Here is a 20,774-nt window from a genome sequence, read left to right as displayed (position 1 = left end):
CACACTTATTTGGGTTTAGCTCAAATCACAACAGAATCAAGTTTAGCTAAATCTACATAAGCATCTTGAACCAAAACAGGGTTTTGTACTCGGTTAAACAAACACATCTTTATATAAAATGTGTATGTAGACAAGGACTAATTTAAGGTCAAGAATATACTAGGCTTGGGATTCCAGCAAAACAGAAGCAGTAGGTACTTTTGTCATTTATCTTCCAGATGGGAACTTTTTTTAAAAAAATCTGTTCTTGCAATGTTTTATTGTTTACTGGCAACATTTAGATGCAGTGCCTAACTTTTCCAACAATTTGTTTTACTATCTTAACACAAAGATATCAAAGTAAGTTGTAAAAAAAACCAAAAACTGTTTTTAATACATACATACTTACATACATACATACAGCCACCACCAACTAGAAACAAAGTGATTTTGTATCCCTTTCAGGCTAAGACAAAAGAACGCTGAACAGAGGTCAGACACATAACACATACTATACATCGTGGAGTTATAAAATTGTGGGAGTCACGGGAGTTGATTTAGGTTTTCTTTATTTTGAGATTTATAGATGTCTGCTCCCCACATGTACTTGAACAAGTGGTGTGTAATTAAAGAAATGAACTGGGACTGAGGACATATAGGTTCAGTTGGTGGCTCTGCCATAGACTCCTTGTTCCTTAGTTCAAGTCTATAAAATGGGGCTAATGATTCCTTACTTTGTTAATACAGGGAGTCACTCAGATACTTGCATGTTTCGCATCATGTCAGTATCTGTATAGATTACTTGGATGACTAATGCAAGATGTACTTCTATAAACTCTCCAGGCAATATAGCTTTGGAAGATCAAGATGGGCTCTATCATTCTGGCTCACAGATCAATAGCACTGTAATTTCCTATTGAAGGGTCAAATTTTGTAGGTGCATAAGTGCCACTGAAGGCAGAAACTGGGCAGCAAAATTGTATTATTGGTGGTGATGCACAAGCCAGAAACAATTCAAGTAGGCTTCCAGAGCCAAGTATTTGTAAGTCTGTCACCTAGGAAAACAAACTAACTTCTTTTTTCCTTGTAAGCCAAACACATTTAATCTGAGCTTTGAGACAACAACCAATCAACTCCACAATGCTACCCAGCCACTCATAGTTCAGACTAAGACCACACTTTACATAAACATTCACCTTTCTGACAAGACCTTGTGGCAGACAATGCTTTACAGGACATCAAAATAAAGACAAAGCATGTTGTCAGTGCATATCAACTGGAAAAAATAACCCCAACTATACATACAATATGATGGGAGCTAATTTAGCTACAACGAGTCAGGAAAAATATCTTGGCGTCATCGTGGATAGTTCTCTGAAGATGTCCACGCAGTGTACAGAGGCGGTCAAAAAAGCAAACAGGATGTTAGGAATCATTAAAAAGGGGATAGAGAATAAGACTGACAATATATTATTGCCCTTATATAAATCCATGGTACGCCTACATCTCGAATACTGTGTACAGATGTGGTCTCCTCACCTCAAAAAAGATATACTGGCACTAGAAAAGGTTCAGAAAAGGGCAACTAAAATGATTAGGGGTTTGGAGAGGGTCCCATACGAGGAAAGATTAAAGAGGCTAGGCCTCTTCAGCTTGGAAAAGAGGAGACTAAGGGGGGATATGACAGAGGTATATAAAATCATGAGTGATGTGGAGAAAGTGGATAAGGAAAAGTTATTTACTTATTCCCATAATACAAGAACTAGGGGTCACCAAATGAAATTAATAGGCAGCAGGTTTAAAACAAATAAAAGGAAGTTCTTCACACAGCGCACAGTCAACTTGTGGAACTCCTTACCTGAGGAGGTTGTGAAGGCTGAGACTATAACAGCGTATAAGAGAGAACTGGATAAATTCATGGTGGCTAAGTCCATAAATGGCTATTAGCCAGGATGGGTAAGGAATGGTGTCCCTAGCCTCTGTTTGTCAGAGGATGGAGATGGATGGCAGGAAAGTGATCAGTTGATCATTGCCTGTTAGGTTCACTCCCTCTGGGGCACCTTGCATTGGCCACTGTCAGTAGACAGATACTGGGCTAGCTGGACCTTTGGTCTGACCCGGTACGGCCGTTCTTATATTCTAAGTCACCGTTTACACATTAATATCTTTTAGAGCACAGACACCACTGTGTCTGCCTCCCCCTCTCTTATTTTAAAACACTCAGAACAAATATCATAGGACTGTTGGGAGTAAGACCACTGGTAACTCAATACAATTAGGTTTTATTTTGAGGCAGTATTTGAATTTTTCACTTGTAATAAATATGACTGTGGTCAGGCTAAGCTAAGGGCCTGGTAGAATTGTCATCCCCTGGCCCCCGCCCCCTTCTCCCTCCCTCTTCAGCCCAGAGCCTGGGAAGTGTGTTTTGATGGACTTGAAGTTTCCTGCACTGTTGCTGTAGCTGTGTGGGTACCAGGATATGGGAGACAAGGGGGGTGACGTCATCTCTTTTATTGCACCAACTTCTATTAGCGAAAGAGACGCCTGGGAGCCACTCACTGCTGTTCTCCGGGCGGCTCCAAAGCCTGTCTCTCCCCAACAGAAGTTGGTCCAATAGCAGACGTCCCCGCACCCACCTTGTCTCTTGAAGTCTCCTGTCCTGGCGCTTTGGTGGCTCGTGTGGGAGCCCAGCCCCAATGCTGCAGGCCCCCTCGGGGGCTATTCGCAATGCAGGACGCGCGCCCTGAGCAGGCGGAAGGGGATCGCGGCGGAGGCTTTTCCCCCTTGCAAGAAGCATCCCCCATGCAACGTTGTAACCCGAGACCCAGGAAGGGCAAAGCGAGCCCGCAGCGCGCTCCTTATGTGGCTATGGCCGGCCAGCCAGCACTACCCCCGCAAGTCCCCCAGCGCGGCTAGCGGAGCGGCTCCTCCTTGCAGCCCTGGCCAGCGCACAGCGGCGCCCTGCCCGCGGGAGGCCCCGAGCCAGCCCCCAGCTGCGCAGAGCGGAGCAGGCCCTACGGGCCGAGCTACATCTGGGGCCCGGAGACGCCGATCGCAGCCAGGGGCAGCCGGAGCCAGCCCACAGCGCGGGGGCTTTGCGAGCCTTTACCCCGGCCGGCGAGGCGGGAACGCGCCGGCCTCCCGGGAATCTCCCCACGGCGCTCGCGGCTCCTCACCTGCATTTTGTCCCCGACACAGCAGCAGCAGCAGCAGCAGCAGCGCCTCTCTGGGGCCGGCCACACGGCAAGTTCCCCCCGCTATGCGCAGCGCCCACGTGCCGCTCCTCCGCCTGCCAGGCCCCGGGAGCAGGAACTGTGTAATGCGGAGGGAGCGGCACCTTCCGGGGTAGCCTTGTAAGGCCAGACTGGGGCTAATCCCCCTCTTCGCATTCGCACCCTGGGGGGCTGTGTCCTCTGCGGCTGGCGGAGAGGGGGCGCTGGCCATAGGGAGCGGGGATCCAGCCGGAATCAAGGATTTCATAAAGTCCCTTTTCAGAATGGGAGCCTGTTAGTCTGTATCAGCAAAAACAAGGGGGAGTCCTGGTACCTTAGAGACTACCCCTGCTACACAATCCCCAGCTTCGTGTGCAGGTGGTGGAGTCCCCCACGGTGCACCAGAGGCCGGTCTTGGCGAGAGTCACCAGGGTTGGAGACCTCCTGGACTATGACCGGGGAGACTGGCTGGATCCCCTGACGCTCGCTCAGCGCATGGGGCTCTCCAGACCTCCTACTCCCCAGCGCGTACTTCAGGAGGTGAAGGCCACTTTACTGCCTGCTGCTCGGGCTTACCTCGACTGGGTCCTGCGAGAGGGCACGCCCTGCCCACCCTCCACCCCAGGCTCCATGGACATTTTTATCGGGCCCCTGCCCCGTGGACCCAATCGGCCCCCTCACCCTTTCACTGTCAGCCGACTGCATGATCTGCAGCCGGTTCTGTTCCAGACCGCGCCACGGAAACATCTGTACACGCTCGTGCTCCATACACTTCACTACCTCACCCTCGCGTCCCGCCCCGATACCAAATGGCGGGACCTTGTGCCACCTTTCGAGGGTGAGCAGCCCCGGTGGGCCAGCTTGTACTCTGCCCTGGTCCCGAGGCCCGCCGGGGATATCAGTTGGCGGCTCCTTCACGGGGCCATGAGCACGGGTGTGTACTTGGCGCGGTTCACCCCTGTCCCTAGCACCTGCCCTTTCTGTGATGAGAAAGAGACCTTGGCGCACATTTATTTGGAGTGCGCCAGGTTGCAGCCCCTGTTCCAGCTCCTCTTGCATATTTTCTTGCGTTTTTGGTTGCACTTTTCCCCTTACCTTTTTATCTACACGCTCCCCATCCGTGGCCCCACGAAGTCGCGGGATCTCCTTCTCAACCTCCTCTTGGCCCTGGCCAAACTGGCCATCTACAACACCAGGGAGAGGAGGTTGGCCGAAGGGATTTCCTGTGACTGTAGGGCCTATTTCGGTTCCTCCGTCTGTTCACGCATCCGGGCAGAGTTCCTCTGGGCGGCGTCCACTGGCTCCCTTGACGCCTTCGAGGAGCAGTGAGCGTTGTCCAGGGTTCTCTGCTCGGTGTCCTCATCAGGTTCCCTTCGTTTAGCCCTATGACCTCACTCCCGATCCTGTTTTTTCATTAGTTGCCCCCCGTAATTACTTGGTGTCCCAGACCTGTGGGTCCTACCCTTAGGCTGGGGAGAGGTCCTTTAGAAGTGGGCGGGCACCCACCTCCGCTGGATGCCAATAGGACCTTAGAGACTAACATTTATTTGAGTGTAAGCTTTCGTGGGGTTTAGCCCACGAAAGCTTATGCTCAAGTAAATGTATTAGTCTCTAAGGGTATGTCTACACTACGGGATTATTCCGATTTTACGTAAACCGGTTTTGTAAAACAGATTGTATAAAGTCGAGTGCACGCGGCCACACTAAGCACATTAATTCGGTGGTGTGCGTCCATGTACCGAGGCTAGCGTCGATTTCCGGAGCATTGCACTGTGGGTAGCTATCCCATCGCTATCCCATAGTTCCCGCAGTCTCCCCCGCCCATTGGAATTCTGAGGTCCCAATGCATGATGGTGCAAAAACAGTATCGCGGGTGATTCTGGGTAAATATCGTCACTCATTCCTTCCTCCATGAAAGCAACGGCTATCATAGCATTCCTTCTCAGATCTGAACCTTAGAGTTCAGAAAATGAGATACTAGCACCTGAATCCTCTAAGCTTAATTACCAGCTTAGATCTGATAGCACTGCCACCACCCAAAAATATAGTGTTTTGGGGCACTCTGACCTCCCCAACCTTCCCTGAGGACCCCAAGAACCCAGATCCCTTGGGTTCTTAAAACAAGGGAGAAATAAACCATTCCCCCCCACCACCTTTCCCCCTCTCAGAATTTCCCTCCCTGGGCTATCCTGAGAGATACTGATCCAACCTCTAAATCACCATACAGAGAAGCATCTCCCTTCCCTTCCACAAAGAGGCAAACAGATTCAAGGAAAACAGAGAGAGATTCTATCTCTCCCCCTCCCGTCTCCCCCACCCATCCTGGTGAGTTATCCCAATCCCCTGGAATAAAACAAGGGAGACAAGAAAAAAAATCAATCAGGTTCTCTAAAAAGAAACCTTTTAATAAAAGAAAGGAAAAAGTAAAGAATTATCTCTAGAACTTCAAGATGTAAATATTACAGGGTCCTATAGCTTACAGACACCAGAAAGAGACTTTCCCCCCAGTACCAATACAAATCAAAATATTCCCAGCAACTACACATATAAAACTTAACCAGCCAGATCCACAATTGCAAATAGAGTAAAACAATCAAAAAGCCTAAACCGCCTGTTTTTACTTACTATCTGAAAAGAAACTTAGAGAGCCTGTAGTAATGTCTGGTCTCTCTCAGACCCTCCGAGAGAAGAACAGACAACAGACAAAGAACACACACAAAAGCTGCCCTCCACCCAAATTTAAAAGTATCTTGTCTTCTGATTGGTCTTCTGGTCAGGTGTCCAGTTCCCTGCTTGTAACCCTTTACAGGTAGAAGGGACATTAACCCTTAACAATCTGTTTATGACAACGGCAGACAATCATTTTGTGCCCTTTTTCCCTGGATTGCCCTGGCAAACGCTATAGCATGGCAACCATGGATCCCATTTTGCCTTTTGTCACTGTCACCGTATGTGTACTGGATGCCGCTGACAGAGGCGATACTGCAGCGCTACACAGCAGCATTCATTTGCCTTTGCAAGGTAGCAGAGACGGTTACCAGTTGTTCTGTACCGTCTGCTGTGCCATTGTAAATTGGCGATGAGATGACAGTTATCAGTCGTTCTATAGCGTCTGCTGCTGTCATGGATGCTCCTGGCTGGCCTTAGCTGACGTCGGCTGGGAGCGCAAAGACAAAAATGGGAATGACTCCCCGAATCAATCCCTCCTTTATGGTTTATCTAAAAATAGAGTCATCCTGCCTAGAATATTGGGCAAGTGTACTAGAGAACCAGTGTATCAGACAACCAGAGAGCACAGCCACTCCGTGTCAGATCCCACAGAAATGATGAGCTGCATGCTATTCTAGGGGGTGCCCCTGCAACAACCCCACCCGTTGATTCCCTTCTCCCCCAACCTTTCTGGACTGCTGTGGCAGTGTCCCTCATTTGTGTGATGAAGTAACAAAGAATGCAGGAATAAGAAACACTGACTTTTTAGTGAGATAAAATGAGGGGGAGGCAGCCTCCAGCTGCTATGATAGTCCAGGCAATACAGAATCTTTTCTTTAGACATGAAACGGGGGGGTGCTGATGGAACTCATCCCCCAGTTGCTATGGTGAGGACAGTTACCAGCTGTTCTGTACCATCTACCAGGAATGACCGGGAGTCATTCCTATTTTTACCCAGGCGCCCCGGCCAACCTCACCTGAGGCCAGCCAGGAGTACTTGCCGGCTGATGATGACGATAGATAGCAGTCATATTGTACAATCTGCCACCGGGGAGGGGAGGAGAGAGGGGAAAGGATGCTGCTATTCATTGCCACAGCACCGCATCTACCAGCAGCATGCAGTAGACATAGGGTGACGTATAAAAAAGTCAAGAAACGATTTTTTTCCCTTTCACCGGGAGGAAGGGGGGGTAAATTGACGACATATACCCTGAAACACCCCGGACAATGTGTTTAACCCTACAGGCATTGGGAGCTCAGCCAAGAATGCAAATGATTTTCGGAGACTGCGGGGACTGCGGGATAGCTGGAGTCCTCAGTCCCCCCTCCCTCCCTCCATGAGCGTCCATTTGATTCTTTGGCTTTCCGTTACGCTTGTCATACAGCACTGTGCTGTGGCCTCTGTCTATCATAGCCTGGAGATTTTTTCAAATGCTTTGGCATTTCATCTTCTGTAACGGAGCTCTGATAGAACAGATTTGTCTCCCCATATAGCGATCAGATCCAGTATCTCCCGTACGGTCCATGCTGGAGCTCTTTTTGGATTTGGGACTGCATCGCCACCTGTGCTGATCAGAGCTTCACGCTGGGCAAACAGGAAATGCAATTCAAAAGTTCGCGGGGCTTTTCCTGTTTACCTGGCCAGTGCATCCGAGTTCGGATAGCTGTCCAGAGCAGTCACAATGGTGCACTGTGGGATACCGCCTGGAGGCCAATACCGTCGATTGGCGGCCACACTAACCCTAATCCGATATGGTAATACCAATTTCAGCGCTACTCCTCTTGTCGGGGAGGAGTACAGAAACCGGTTTAAAGAGCCCTTTATATCGATATAAAGGGCCTCGTTGTGTGGACAGATGCAGCGTTAAATCAGTTTAACGCTGCTAAAATCGGTTTAAATGCGTAGTGTGGACCAGGCCTAAGGTGCCACAAGTATTCCTCTTTCTAGTTTCCCTTGTAACTCTAGTGTTATGTGTGAAGTGGTCTCCTCACACAGCAGAGCTCAGGGCCCTTCTCACAGGCCTGGATGAAGTGGCTTCTGCTAGAGAATGCCAAACATATCCTGGCTCTGAGATAGTAACCCTCTCTAGGTATTTGACTGATTTCACTCAGAGTGCTATGGAATGGAGATCCTAGGCTGTCAGTATTCAAATGTCCTTTGAATTTATCAAAATCTCAATACAAAAAGTGTTGGAGAAAACCTGGGGGAATTATCTGCTAGCCCTCCCCTTCACAGATAAAGAGGAATTGATCACAGAAATAAGAATTACAGTTTGTTTAGGTGCAAGTGATCATTTGAGTACATTTGTTATGTGCAAACAGAATCAAGTCCAAACCAGTAACTTCACTTGCTTTTAAACGGGCTTGTTTTGCAAAATCAGAAACAATTAGGTGCTGAATCAGCTGGGGGAAAGTTTTCACATTTTTCTGTTTAACTGTCTAGTTGAGAATTTTTTAATAACAGTAGACCAGCCTGGCTAGGAAGGGAAGTGCAAGCAACTATAAAAGATTTATATAAAAATAAATGAAGAATAAATGTAAACTAGAAGGTAAGAAGTATAGAAAATTGATAAGGGTAACAAAAAGACAAGGAGAAATCTGTGACCAGCAGCATGAAAGACCATAAAAAGGAGTTTTTAAAGTATGTCAAGAACAAAAACAATCTTTGTGCTAGTATTTAAAATTACCTTGGGACCTATAGGCCTGTATCAGACTGTCGTCAGCCTTGGGCAAAATAATGGAATAACTGATATGGGAGTCATTTAATAAAGAGCTAAAGGAGGGTAATATAATAATGCTCATCAACATGATTTTTGGAAAACAGGCCTTGTCAGACTAACTTGGTGGTTTTTTTTTAAGAGATTAGAAGTTTGATTAAAAAAGATAATACTGTTAATGTAAAATACCTAGACTTCTGTAAGGCATTTGACTGATAGAATAGAACATCTGGATTAATAATCCAGAGTGATATCAAATCAGCATGGCACCCATTAAATTGATTAAAATTAAAAATAGCAAGTACACAGATTCAACATATCAAAGACTTTAACATGAAGATTTGAGCTTTTCCTAGCTGGTATAATGTAGGGTTATGTTTCCACAACCTTCCCATGTAGTAAACACACAGACCCCAATCCTGCAAACACTTATGCATGCGAGCAACTAAAAGACCATAATAACTTTGATACTTGAACTAAGCAGGAGAGGAAAAACAAATTGACAACTCAAAGTTTAAAATAATAGACCCCTAAATTTTAATACCAGAGGAAACTAATTGTGATCATCTACTCTGACATCCTGCATAACGCAGGACGTTATTTTATTAATTCCTATTTCAAGTCCAATAGCAGTGGGTAGAACTAGAGCATATCTTTTAGAAAGATAGACACCTTGATCTAAAAATTTCCAGTGATTATGAATTCACCATGACCTTTGGTAAGTTGTTCCGCTGGTTAATTATCCTCACTGTTAAAATATGTATACACCTTTTATATAGTCAGAATGTGTCTAATTTCAATTTCTAGTCACTGGATCATTTATACTTTTTGCTTTGTTTCTAGTGGGGTCCTGCAGGGATTGGTTCTTGGCCCTACTAGATTTAACCTTTTTATCAATAACTTGGAAAAAACATACATCATTGCAGATAAGGTTTGCAGATGGCACAAAGATTGGGACAATAGTAAATAAGTGAAGTACTGGGAACAGGCAAACACTCTACATTTCAGTACAGCTGAATGTAAGTTACATACATCTAGGAACAAAGAATGAAGTAGGCTGTGCTTACAGGATGAGGGTCTCTATTGTGGGAAGCAGTGACTCTGAAAAAGACTTGGGGATCATAGTGGATAATCATCTGAACATGAGCTCCCAGTATCACTCTGGTCAAAAGGGCTAATGTGATGTATAAATGAGAATATTGAGCAGGTATAGAGAGGTTAGATTATCTCTGGATGTGTCACTGGTGCAGCCACTGCTGAAATACTGTGTGCAGTGCCCAGAATTCAAGAAGGATGTTAAAAAGTTTGGAAAGGTTCAGAGAAGAGCCACTTGAATGACTGAAAGACTGGAAAGCCTTAAAGTGAGAGACTCAAGGAGCTCAATCAATTTAGCTTAACAGAGAGAAGGTTAAGGACTGACGATCATATGCTGTAAGTACCACATGAGGAAAGGAAATTTAATAAGAGGACTTATCAGTCTATCAGACAAGAGGTATAAATGATAAATCTAGGAGTTTATTATTTTAAACTTTGAGTTGTCAATGTGTATTTCCTCTCCTGCTTAGTTCAAGTATCAAAGTTTTTATGGTCTTTTAGTTGCTCGCCTGCATAAGTGTTTGCAGGATTGGAGTCTGTGTGTTTACTATATGGGAATGTTGTGGAACATAACCCTACATTTTACCAGCTAGGAAAAGCTCAAATTTTCATGTTAAAGTCTTTGATAACAAGTTGAATCTGTGTACTTGTTATTTATCTTACAGGAAAAATGCTAAATGTGGAAATGTTGAAAATATACCAAAAGGAATTATCAAAAATTTCCAGTTTAAAATAAAAACAAGAATGTTCCAATTAAATAAAGAACCTCAAATGCGAGATTTTGTAGCACTGCTTTGCTTCCCTCTACTACTGATTCTTTCTGTAACAATAAAGGCAATCAAATCAAGGATAAGGCTGCAGTCTTGCGGCTGTATCTAGAGGGGTGGGCTCCCTGTTCCAGTGCAAAGCTCATTGTTTTCCATTGGGCTTCACGTAAGAATAGAGGTTTACTCACACAGATGTATTTGATGATAAAATAACTTCAGGGTACTAAGGCACAGATTCTGCAAATGTTTCTTCACATGCTTAACTGTACTCTTATTGTCCCCAATCCTGCAACTGGCTATGCACAGACATACGTCTCTGGGGTTCCATATGAGCTCAAAGATCCATCTCTTCAAAGCTGGTTGCAGGATCAGGGCCATCAGTTGTCTTGACTTCAGAGGAACCACTCACGTGAATAAAACTATACACACGTTCGTAGGATTGGTGCCTTAGATTGTATGCTCTTTGGGAAAAGGGCCATCTTTTTCTTATGTTTTCATGTGTGCTCAGCACAGGGGGGCCTTCAAGGCTCTGCCATGATAAAATAATAAATAGTAATATGCATATTACCAAACATGCATGTAATGATATGCCTTTGATGTGCTGAAGCTCCATAGAACAGCACCTGCTGGTTCATTTATATTTAAGAATCTGGCAATATTTTTGTTGAAAACTTAATTTTAAAATATTAATTTCAGATGCACTTTGCATTCCAGAAAATAGTACTTTTTATCAAATTGTATGAAAATGCATCTGACCCTTTGTAAGTTACAGCATGGATAAAACATTTTGATCTCCCCCCGCAGAACTGATGGCAAGCACCCTGGCACCCCTCTCCTAGTTATTGAAACCCTGTGCTTTTCTATATATCTAAAGTATTCCTAAAGCGATGATCACTTTGATACCTAAGTGCCATGCACTTTAATGAAAACAGTAGCATTAAAGTTTACCCATAAAGGTTTTATTTTTCACCTTTCTCCTTAGAAAGGGGAAATGTAAGTGTTTGGTTTTGGAGATTTTATAGTTATTGATGCCTGCTATTCAGGGTGGAGGAGAACTTTTCAAAAAGCCAACTCTTTACATTTGGATCTAAACCTTCCACCCAGTGACAACAGTGCCTGAGTTGTACAGCTATCAGCTTCTTCCAGGCCTCAGTTGTATTGAGCCAAAAGGCTGTGGTTTACTGTAGTCAATGGAAACTTGTCCCCTATCTTCCAGCCATAGGTGCTGGCTCTGCCTTCGGTGATGTTGGGCCCAGACAGGGTCCTTTGTTGGCCCTCATGTCAGGAGCAGGGAAATAGTATTTATTGAAGAGGCAAAATGAGTAATCTGACTGGAGCCAGTCTAATGCAATAGACTGTTAGGAAACTTGGCACATGGAGAGCATAAAAGAGTTTGCTGGGACAGATGAGAAGGAGTCCTGTGGTCTAGCTGCTGTATTTTTTCCTCATCCCAGCTTGGAAATGGGTCAACACCTACTGGATGGAGACAGAGGTCCTTGACCAGGTGCAACCGCAAAGTAAATGGATTGCAAGCTGGGAAAGTGATCAGTAATGGAGGAAAAACAAAACCTGGGCCATTATCATGGTTTCATTTCTCCTTTTATTTGTTCTGTGAAATGACTACTCATTCCAAAATCCAGCAATCAATACCTTAAAGGCTTCCCAGTCAGGCCTTTATAGCTGAAGACTTACACCCTGTCATAAACAGATGGTTAAGGGTTAATGCCTCTTTTACCTGTAAAGGGTTAAAAAGTTCACCTAGCCTAGCAAACACCTGACCAGAGGAACCAATGGGGGAACAAGATGTTTCCAAAGGAAAGAGGGAAGTTTTTCCTTTGTTTAGAGTTTCAGTTTCAGCGGAAGTGAAAAAGATCAAGGAACCAGCCTCTTATCAGAGTAGTAAGTTTTAGAAAGGAATAAATAGGTTTATGTTTATTTCTTTGTAACCTGTCTTACACAGTTAGAGGTAGAATCAAATTGGGTATTTGGGTATTTTTTTGTGTAACTAAATTTTTGCCCAGGGGAACATCCTCTGTGTTTTGAATCTGTTGTCTGTGAGAGTAGCTGGTATGCTAATGTCTCCCAGAGGGTTTTCTTTTACCTTTCTTTTCTTTAATTAAAAGCCTTTTTCTTAATACCTGATTGATTTTTCCTTGTTTTTAGATCCCAGGGGATTGGATCTGGACTCACCAGGGATTGGTGGGGGAGAAAAGGGGGGATGGTTAATTTCTCCTTCTTTTAAGGTCCAAGGGGTTTGGATCTGTGTTCATCAGGGAATTGGTGAAGTCCCTCAAAACTACCCAGGGAAAAAGTAGTGCTTGGGGGATGGTGGCAGCGATACCAGATCTAAGCTGGTAATTAAGCTTAGAAGTGTCCATGCAGGTCCTCACATCTGTACCCTAAAGTTCAGAGTGGGGAAGGAACCTTGACACACTCGATGTCTGGGGATGTCCAATCACATGCTGTGAGAGGGTGGAATAGTCAATCATGGCTGGTGGTTGTATTTTGCACTGGTCCAGATGGAAATAAACAACACAGGTTGTACCAACTGAAATATGTGCAAATCTGTGTGTACACGCTTAGGCCAGTTTTGTTCTGATATAAATGTGTGTCTACACAGGGGAACAGATTATTTTAAACCACACTTTTAGTTAAACAGATGCAACTTCATGCTTAGACCAGGCTTAAGTAGCATGGAAGGCAAGTTCAATAATATCAAAGCAGAGTGTTTGATATCATTTCTGATGCATGGGCTGTTCTATAGTAGGTCAAGGAGGCTGTTTACAATATTATTTTTTATATTTGATTCCCACCAACCCTACTTTTGTTTTGCTACTGTAACTACAGTAAGAGGCCCAGAACCTTTGATTCAGATATAAATCAGGAAGAATCCCCACTGAAATCAATTAAGTTAGAGCAAAATCAGGCCACCCATTTCTCTGGATTTTCAGCTCCTAGTTTGGAAGTGCCAGGACCATCCTTCATTGGAACAGGTAATACCTTGCTGCTTTTAACAGTGGGCAACATTATATGCCAGTGGCACTGCCCACAGCCTCTCTGATAGGCTCTCTCTATGTAATGTGGCCTGAGAAATGTAGATACAGATAAGCCTCCAACCTCCCAGACACCTGCCTCAAATTAGTAATAACTACCTGATGACCAGTTTCCTAGATTAGATACACAATGGGAGCAGAAGTTCTTACACAGTTGCCAGCCTACTCAACCCAATAGTTTGCACTGCAATAATAGACTTCTGTTATTCTATAAAACTCTCCTACTAAGGAGAGCTGAGTATACACTGCAATCAGGGCTTAAATTCTCAGAGTATTTCCCGGAGCATTGGGACTCAGGGCTTCAGCTCTGGGGGGATGGGGGGTACTGGGGCTTGGGGCTTCAGCCCTGCGGGTTTGAAAATATTTACTGGAGCTCTGCTCCAGACAGCTCCAGCTGAGTTTAAGCCCTGCCTGCAGTACAGAATAGATAGTGAGGTCAGTCAGGCTAGCCCTGCTCCTAGTATAAATTGCTTCAGTAGCATTAAAGAGCGAAGTTCATATTGTATAAAAGCTGCAAGCTTAAACACTTTCCTGGGAAAATGTTACTGAATTAATGGGCAGGAGAACAGAATCAGATAGTAGATTGGAATTAAGTTTATTTGAACAGTTAAAAAACCCACACATTAAGATAATCAGTCTGAATATTTAGCAGCAATTTGCGCACACAACACATTGATTAACAACATTAACATGTTGATGAAGAACTGGAGACGAGGAGGAAACGTACATTTTCTCTGGGTCGGTCATTACTGGATTCTTTCTTTCTGTTGAAGGATCTTTAGGAGTTCTCTGGGGAAGAAGCTGGGTAAAACTCCACCCCGTGCAATGGTCACATCTGCAGATAGCCTGTTCAGCGCTTTATCGTTCCTCCTGGCCACATGGATGTGTCGTTGTAAAATCTTGACTCTTGTTTTCACAGACAGCATTTCCTGACAGTTCCAGTATTTCAGCAGTCAGATATTCCAGCACAGCCGCCAGGTAGACCAGAACACCAGCACCTATTCTTTCAGCATAGTTCTCTCTTTTGAGAAGCCAGTGGACACGATCCACTGGGAATTGTAGACCAGCTCTTGATGACTTTGTTTTCCTTTTAAGCACAGTTTTTCAGTTGGTCTTTTTGCCAGTTGATGACATTTTTACGCAGCTGGCTGGGGGGTTGGCGAAATCTCATCATTCAAAGCATCATGCCCATAAGATTTACATTTTTGATAAAAGTTCAGTAGTAGAAAAAACTAGTAAAAATCCCAGTCAGTAGCTTTACAATTTTTCTTCACTGATAGACTGCTGTAGTTATACATAGCACTAGATAAATACCAATCTGTCAGAGATAATGATTTTTGGACCATTGGCATTCTAATGTTCTGCTTGTGCACTCCATCTGCCATAGCTCAGCTGTATGAGCCACAGTGATTTTTTTGGTCAGGGTGTGGTAAGTGGATGGTTTGGGGTCAAGGTGTCAATGGTAGTGGACAACAGTGGATTATATTGTGGCACTAACTCAGTGGCACCTTGGCCTTGTACTTGTGTAGCTTGTTCTCTTAAGGTGAGTTGGAAACCTAGAGAGTTCAGGAGTAGAGCTGGCTAAAATACTTTCCCAATGAAATGTTTTTCTATCTAATTTTTCCATGGGAATGTTTGACAAAATGGTTTTATTAAAAGCATTTTTATGTTGTCATTTCAAAACAACTTTTCTTTTAAAAATTGAAATTGAACATTTCAATTGACCCAAAATATTTTTTCGAAAAAAAAATTTGTTTTGCAAGAAATTCAGAAATTTTGTTTTCATTCCAATTTAGAACAAAACCAAATTTCAGGATTTCACATGAAACAGAAATTCTGAGTTTCTGAATTCTAGCTCTGTTCAGGTGCAGGCCAGTTGCTCACTACTTTGATGGAAAAGCTCTGCTCTCTGCCTGGAGACCAGGAGAGTGGTAAATTGATAATTTCTCCATTATCCAGTCTTAGGTTGAAGTTCTGTAGGACTAGGTGGTATAGAAAAATAAATAAATACATAAACAACTCTCAGACTGTCAGAACCAAAACTTTTAGTGGAAACATATCAGTTTCAACCAGCCTTTTTGGGAAAGTTTCTCAGATCCAGGATGGAGTGTTTCTGGCCAAAACTAGGAAGAGAAAGCAAGAAACTCTACAACAGCCCAGTGTTTAGGGTACTTACCTGTGGTGTAGGAGACTTAGGTTCGGCTGTCTGCGCTGAATCATACATAATAGGGACTTAAACCTAAAATTCCACATCCCCAACTGAGAGCCCTAATCATTGAGTGATTGGCTATTCTGGTGGGGCGGGGGAGTCTATTTTTTGGGCAAAAAATTTTGAAAGGTCTCATTTTTGTTCTGATGGAGAACAAAAACAATTCCAAAACCTCAATATTTTTCACAAAACAGAATGGTTCTCCAGCCAGCTCTATATACACAAGTTCTTAAAAGTAGGTCAGTAATTATTTAATTATATTGACTGTTCAGTGTAGGGGATATATTAGCAACATACCACATTTAATCACTCTGACATGTCACCAGCTCCATTTTTATGGAGATATTTACACAGGTCTAGTGCTACAGAGAAGTATCACTTCCCAAAGCATCTCCTGCCTTTCTTGTTAGCAATAACAGCTTAGACCTGTCATAAGCTTATAACAGAGCTAGTCTGAGAATTGAACTGTTTTTTCCCCATGTTGGGCTAGCATCTGATTCTCTTAGTTGCCCCTACATTCAAGAACTCTAGCACATTCTTCCCTGCTCACCATCACCATCTGAGTGCCTATCCAACGCCTAAGGCCTAGCACAGCCTTGAAACCAGGAGAAAATGGGCAGAGAAACATCTTACCAGCAGGGGTGATTATAGACCTTTCACAGAAAATGGCTGGGTGAAGAGGCCTCCCTTTTAACCTTTAGCCCAGTGGTTGAGGTTCTCATTTGGGCTGTGAGAACCCCCTGGTTCAATTCCCCTCTCTGTCTAACAAGGGGAACATATCTATCATCTCTCAGTTAAGTGGGGCTATGGGGCAGTCTGCTGTGGGGTTGGCAGCAGGGGGTATTCCCTCACTCTTGTTGAAACCATTCCACTTTTTTGAAGAAAAGACAAAATAAGAATGACTTTATAGTCCAGTGTTAGGGCACACATCGGAGTGGGAGTCAATTCCCTGTTCAAATCCCTTTTCAGCTAGCGGAGGGAGAATAGAACTGCAGTCTTCCATATCTTGTGAGTACCCTCATCATAGAGTCATAGGACTGGAAGGGACCTCGAGAGGTCTTCTAGACCAGTGCCTTGCACTCATGGCAGGACTAAGTATTATCTCAGGGATTGGCAACCTTTGGCATGCAGCCCCCTAGGGTAAGCACCCTGGCGGGCTGGGCTGGTTTGTTTACCTGCTGTCTCCGCAGGTTCAGCCGACTGTAGCTCCTACTGGCTGCGGTTCACTGCTCCAGTCCAATGGGGGCTGCTGGAAGCCGTGCGGGCCGAGTGACATACTGACCGCCGCTTCCAGGAGCTCCCATTGGCCTGGAGCAGCAAACCACGGCCAGTGGGAGCCGCGATCGGCCAGACCTGCAGACGGAGCAGGTAAACAAACTGGCCCAGCCCCACGGGGCTTTCCCTACACAAGCGACGTCCCAAGTTTGGGGAACACCGAACTAGACCATCCCTGACAGGTGTTTGTTCTAACCTGCTCTTAACCTCCAGTGATGGAGGTTGTGGAATCTCCCTAGGAATTTATTCCAGTGCTTAATCAGCCTGACAATTAGGAAGTTTCTCCCTAATCCCCAACCTAACCCCCACCCCTCCTTGCTGCAATTTAAGCCAGTAGCCTCTGAGGATAGTACAAGAAGCAAAATCACTGGGTTAATGATTTTAAGGGAGGCTTATGCTTTATCCACACTATCTGTCTTTTTTTTTTGTGGTCTGAGGCAGGTATCCTACCTCATTCTCATAGGCCCTGTGTAAAGACAGGCACCTCCCTCCAGCCTTGACTTAAATGCCAAACTCTGTGAGGCGTGGGGATGAGGACACACTCCTATCATCAGCATCTGCCATAATCTATCATAGGCTGCTGCCTACTTACTGTGCTCGCGTTTGCAGATCCTGTACAATGCTTCAAGAGAGATAGGTGCCAAGGAATGGGGAGCACAGTGTCGGAGAAAAACTTAGTTCTCACTTTTTGGTTGGGTGCAGCAGAGTTAGATACTTTATTTTCTCTACAATTGCGTAGATGGAGGGAGTGCCCTAAGACACAGGGTTTCCCCACTCCTAGGCAGGTCTCTGTACAGGTAAACAGTTACAGCAAGCATTCATACTTTGTTACATACAATAATAAGCAACAGCTGCATTTTGTTTATACATAGGCCATCTTGATATCTTTTTTTCTCACTTCTATGTAGTCGCCAGTCTACATTCCTCATTATCGACACAAGGTCACAAGAACTTCTCACAGTTCTTTCCCATTCACCTCACGCAATCCTTGCTTCTACAAATCTCACGTTATTAGGGTTACAGCTAGCCTGACTCTTGCTCACAGAGGTGACTGTTTGCATTGAAATCCCTGTCAGTTCTTGCTCTGCTTGCACAATAGGGACCCAAATCAAGCTTTGTAGATCCCATGATTTTCAAGGTGCCTAAAAATGAAGCATTGCAATGCTGAGTATTGCAACATCAAAGCCCCTTTATGCATCCAGCTTAGAGAGCCTAGGTATGCAGCCTGACCTGCAGTTTTAATGGCTGTAATGGCAAGTCAGACAAATGGATTTGCTGGAATTTCTAATAATAGTTGAAATTAGTACTATAAGAAATCACCAAACACCAATTTAACCATAAATTCCTTTATTAAAACCAAAGGCCAAATAGTACTTTATGCAGTTGGTCTAAATATGCCTAAATAATAAGCAATGTATTGCATCCAAACAATAACAAAACATTTTATAAGCATTTGATCAAGGTACTTACAAAGAGGCTAAACATTAGGGTGCTGAGACCTATGTTAGTCACCTTCAGCAGTATCAATAGCAATGGACCCTTTAAGATTTTTCTTTATACCCTTTAACAAACAAGTGGTGTGTCACTGCCAATTTATTGACTTCCTCTAAAAACCAATTTCCAGTCTTAATTCAGATAAGATAAAAGAAACTTCCTGCACCTCTCAGGTGTTTGTAATAGATTTCTTGCTTTCACCCATAATAAAGTTGACTAGTTTGGGAGGGTAGAGGTGAATGACTCATCAATAATCCAGGTGGTCAGCTGATCTAGAATAAAAGCTGCTAATAAGATGGCTACTGCTGAGAAGTTAAAAAGAAGGCAGTTAGCTTCTACTTAAAGAAGAGTTTACTGGCTATAGCTGCTTTCAAACTTGGGATAGGATAAAGTAAAGTTTATTGAAGGTAATGGGATATTTGTCTTGATTTTTAGTTAAGGTATATACCTGAAAGGTGAAGGTATTGTATTTCAGAGAAAGCATTGTTTTGGGGGAAAAAACAGCAACACTGGGTATTAGTAGATGTGTGTAATGTAGAACTTATGGCTGTAGTTCATATTTAGGATTTTTCTAGACTCTATATGCAACTACATAGGGCTGTTTAGTTGGCCTTACTGTTTCTTCCTGGCCTGATAGATAGATATCTCCCTTGAGATCTCCTCACACAACTGTGAATCCTAGACTTAAGATCAGTTTGTTTTCATACTGTACTCTGCCTTTCACCAGTACTACACAGAAGAGTTTTAATGTCTCTGTTTTAAGTTGATGACCTCTGAACTCTAATATCCTGCAGTAACTGTAGGTGAAAACTAGTTACTATCTATTGAGAAGGTAAAAACTGTGACAAGTAATACCTACTGATGCTTGTGGTTTGAGAGAAATAAAAGTCTGACCATCTCATCACTTCTTACTCTTACTATTTTATGTTGTGGAATCCACTATCTTCTACTTTAGGGTCCTTGAAGGTATTTGTTTTACTTTTATTTATTTTATTTTTAAATAAAACAGCATTAGGGAGCCTAGTGGAATCTTCCTTTAGCAGAAAAATCCCCCATGAAACACCCACTGTCCCATGAAAAAACTACTGGGAGCACTTTAAGAATTGCTTAAGAAACTGTTATAGGAATTCTTGGCACTCAAAAGTGGCTGGTAAGACCCAACTTGTGTCCCTTAAGAATAGGCTTGGTTGCTCTGAAGCAGAAAATAAGCTTAAAGATGATGCATCTGTATAGGAGAGCCAAATATTCCTCCGCTATTTTCTGACGTTTTTAAAAAAAATGTGCTCCTGTGCAGTACAGAGTGGCACATATGCCTTCTCTTGGCAAGGGGAACCAAAATTGTTCTAGAAAAGTGGTTTCTGGGTAGACTATTCTTGATTAGATTCCTTGCAACTTAAGGCAGGCATGGGAGAAAATGATTCACCAAATTTAAACAAAACCTGTTGTATGAGAGCTGGCTTAAAGAGAATTACTGGTGGTGAGCTGTATTTCAAGCTGAAGAAATTATTAGGGAATTCCCTAAGTGGGTTTTTGGGGGGAGGGGCTCTCTTGTGAGTTTATGAATAAATATAGCCTGCCACACCTAGATTTAACCTTGCTAACACTTTGGCTCTTCTTAGATAGCTGTAGCTCAAGCACTCGAATGCTGTCACAAAGTCCTAACATAGTTCTGCTTCTCTGGTTTGATATTAGAATGTCTGGACGTGGAAAGAAAAATGTGGTGGCTGCAAAACCTACAGTTCTATTAAGAAAAACAAAGTCAGCGAAGGCTGGTCTGCAATTCCCAGTGGGTCGTGTCCACCGGCTTCTCAAAAGAGGGAACTATGCTGAGAGAATAGGTGCTGGTGCTCCAGTTTACCTGGCGGCCGTGCTGGAATATCTAACTGCTGAGATATTGGAACTGTCAGGAAATGCTGCCCGTGAAAACAAGAAAAGCAGGATTGGGCCACGACACATCCAGCTGGCTGTGAGGAATGACGAAGAGTTGAACAAGCTGTTTGCCGATGTGACCATTGCTGAAGGAGGAGTTATGCCCAACATCCTTTCCCAGCTTCTTCCCAAGAAAACTCTTAAAGATCCTTTACCAAGAAGGGATGCTACTGCTTCCCAGGAAGAATCCAGTAACCACTGACTTACTCCTACCTTTCCTTTGACTCATGTTTATCAATGCTCTATATGTATTAACACTGCTAAATATTACTCAGGGTGATTGTTTTAATGTTTGTGTGTCTTTTAGATGTTTGTAATAAACTTTCTAGAATTCA

General features: G+C 43.8%; 2 protein-coding genes across 3 annotated transcripts in view; one reads left to right on the top strand and one right to left on the bottom strand.

Annotated features, from left to right (window-relative positions):
• The window catches only part of PDCL3 (phosducin like 3), a 16,541-nt gene extending 13,275 nt beyond the window's left edge, over positions 1 to 3,266 (bottom strand). Inside the window, exon 1 of the mRNA XM_050922775.1 lies at positions 3,156 to 3,266. Coding sequence (XP_050778732.1) covers positions 3,156 to 3,161 — 6 coding nt within the window. The 5' untranslated portion in view covers positions 3,162 to 3,266. The remainder of the gene's footprint in view (positions 1 to 3,155) is intronic.
• Positions 3,128 to 20,774, top strand: LOC127034259 (histone H2A-beta, sperm-like). Of its 2 annotated transcripts, none has more exons than XM_050922920.1 (2): positions 3,128 to 3,222; positions 20,203 to 20,774. In XM_050922920.1, the coding sequence occupies exon 2, from the start codon at positions 20,204 to 20,206 to the stop codon at positions 20,639 to 20,641; it is 438 nt and encodes a 145-aa protein (XP_050778877.1). In that variant the 5' UTR covers positions 3,128 to 3,222; position 20,203; the 3' UTR covers positions 20,642 to 20,774. The 2 variants fall into 2 exon arrangements, with proteins under 2 accessions (XP_050778877.1, XP_050778867.1); XM_050922910.1 differs by lacking the exon at positions 3,128 to 3,222 and adding an exon at positions 3,260 to 3,337.

This window comes from Gopherus flavomarginatus, chromosome 1, assembly GCF_025201925.1.
Source record: "Gopherus flavomarginatus isolate rGopFla2 chromosome 1, rGopFla2.mat.asm, whole genome shotgun sequence".
Lineage (NCBI taxonomy): Eukaryota > Metazoa > Chordata > Testudines > Testudinidae > Gopherus > Gopherus flavomarginatus.
This window is presented reverse-complemented; position numbering and strand designations above follow the sequence as displayed.

Excerpts from the sequence above, each read along its gene's own strand:
- LOC127034259 (XM_050922920.1), top strand. The coding sequence starts at position 20,204 with ATGTCTGGACGTGGAAAGAAAAATGTGGTGGCTGCAAAACCTACAGTT.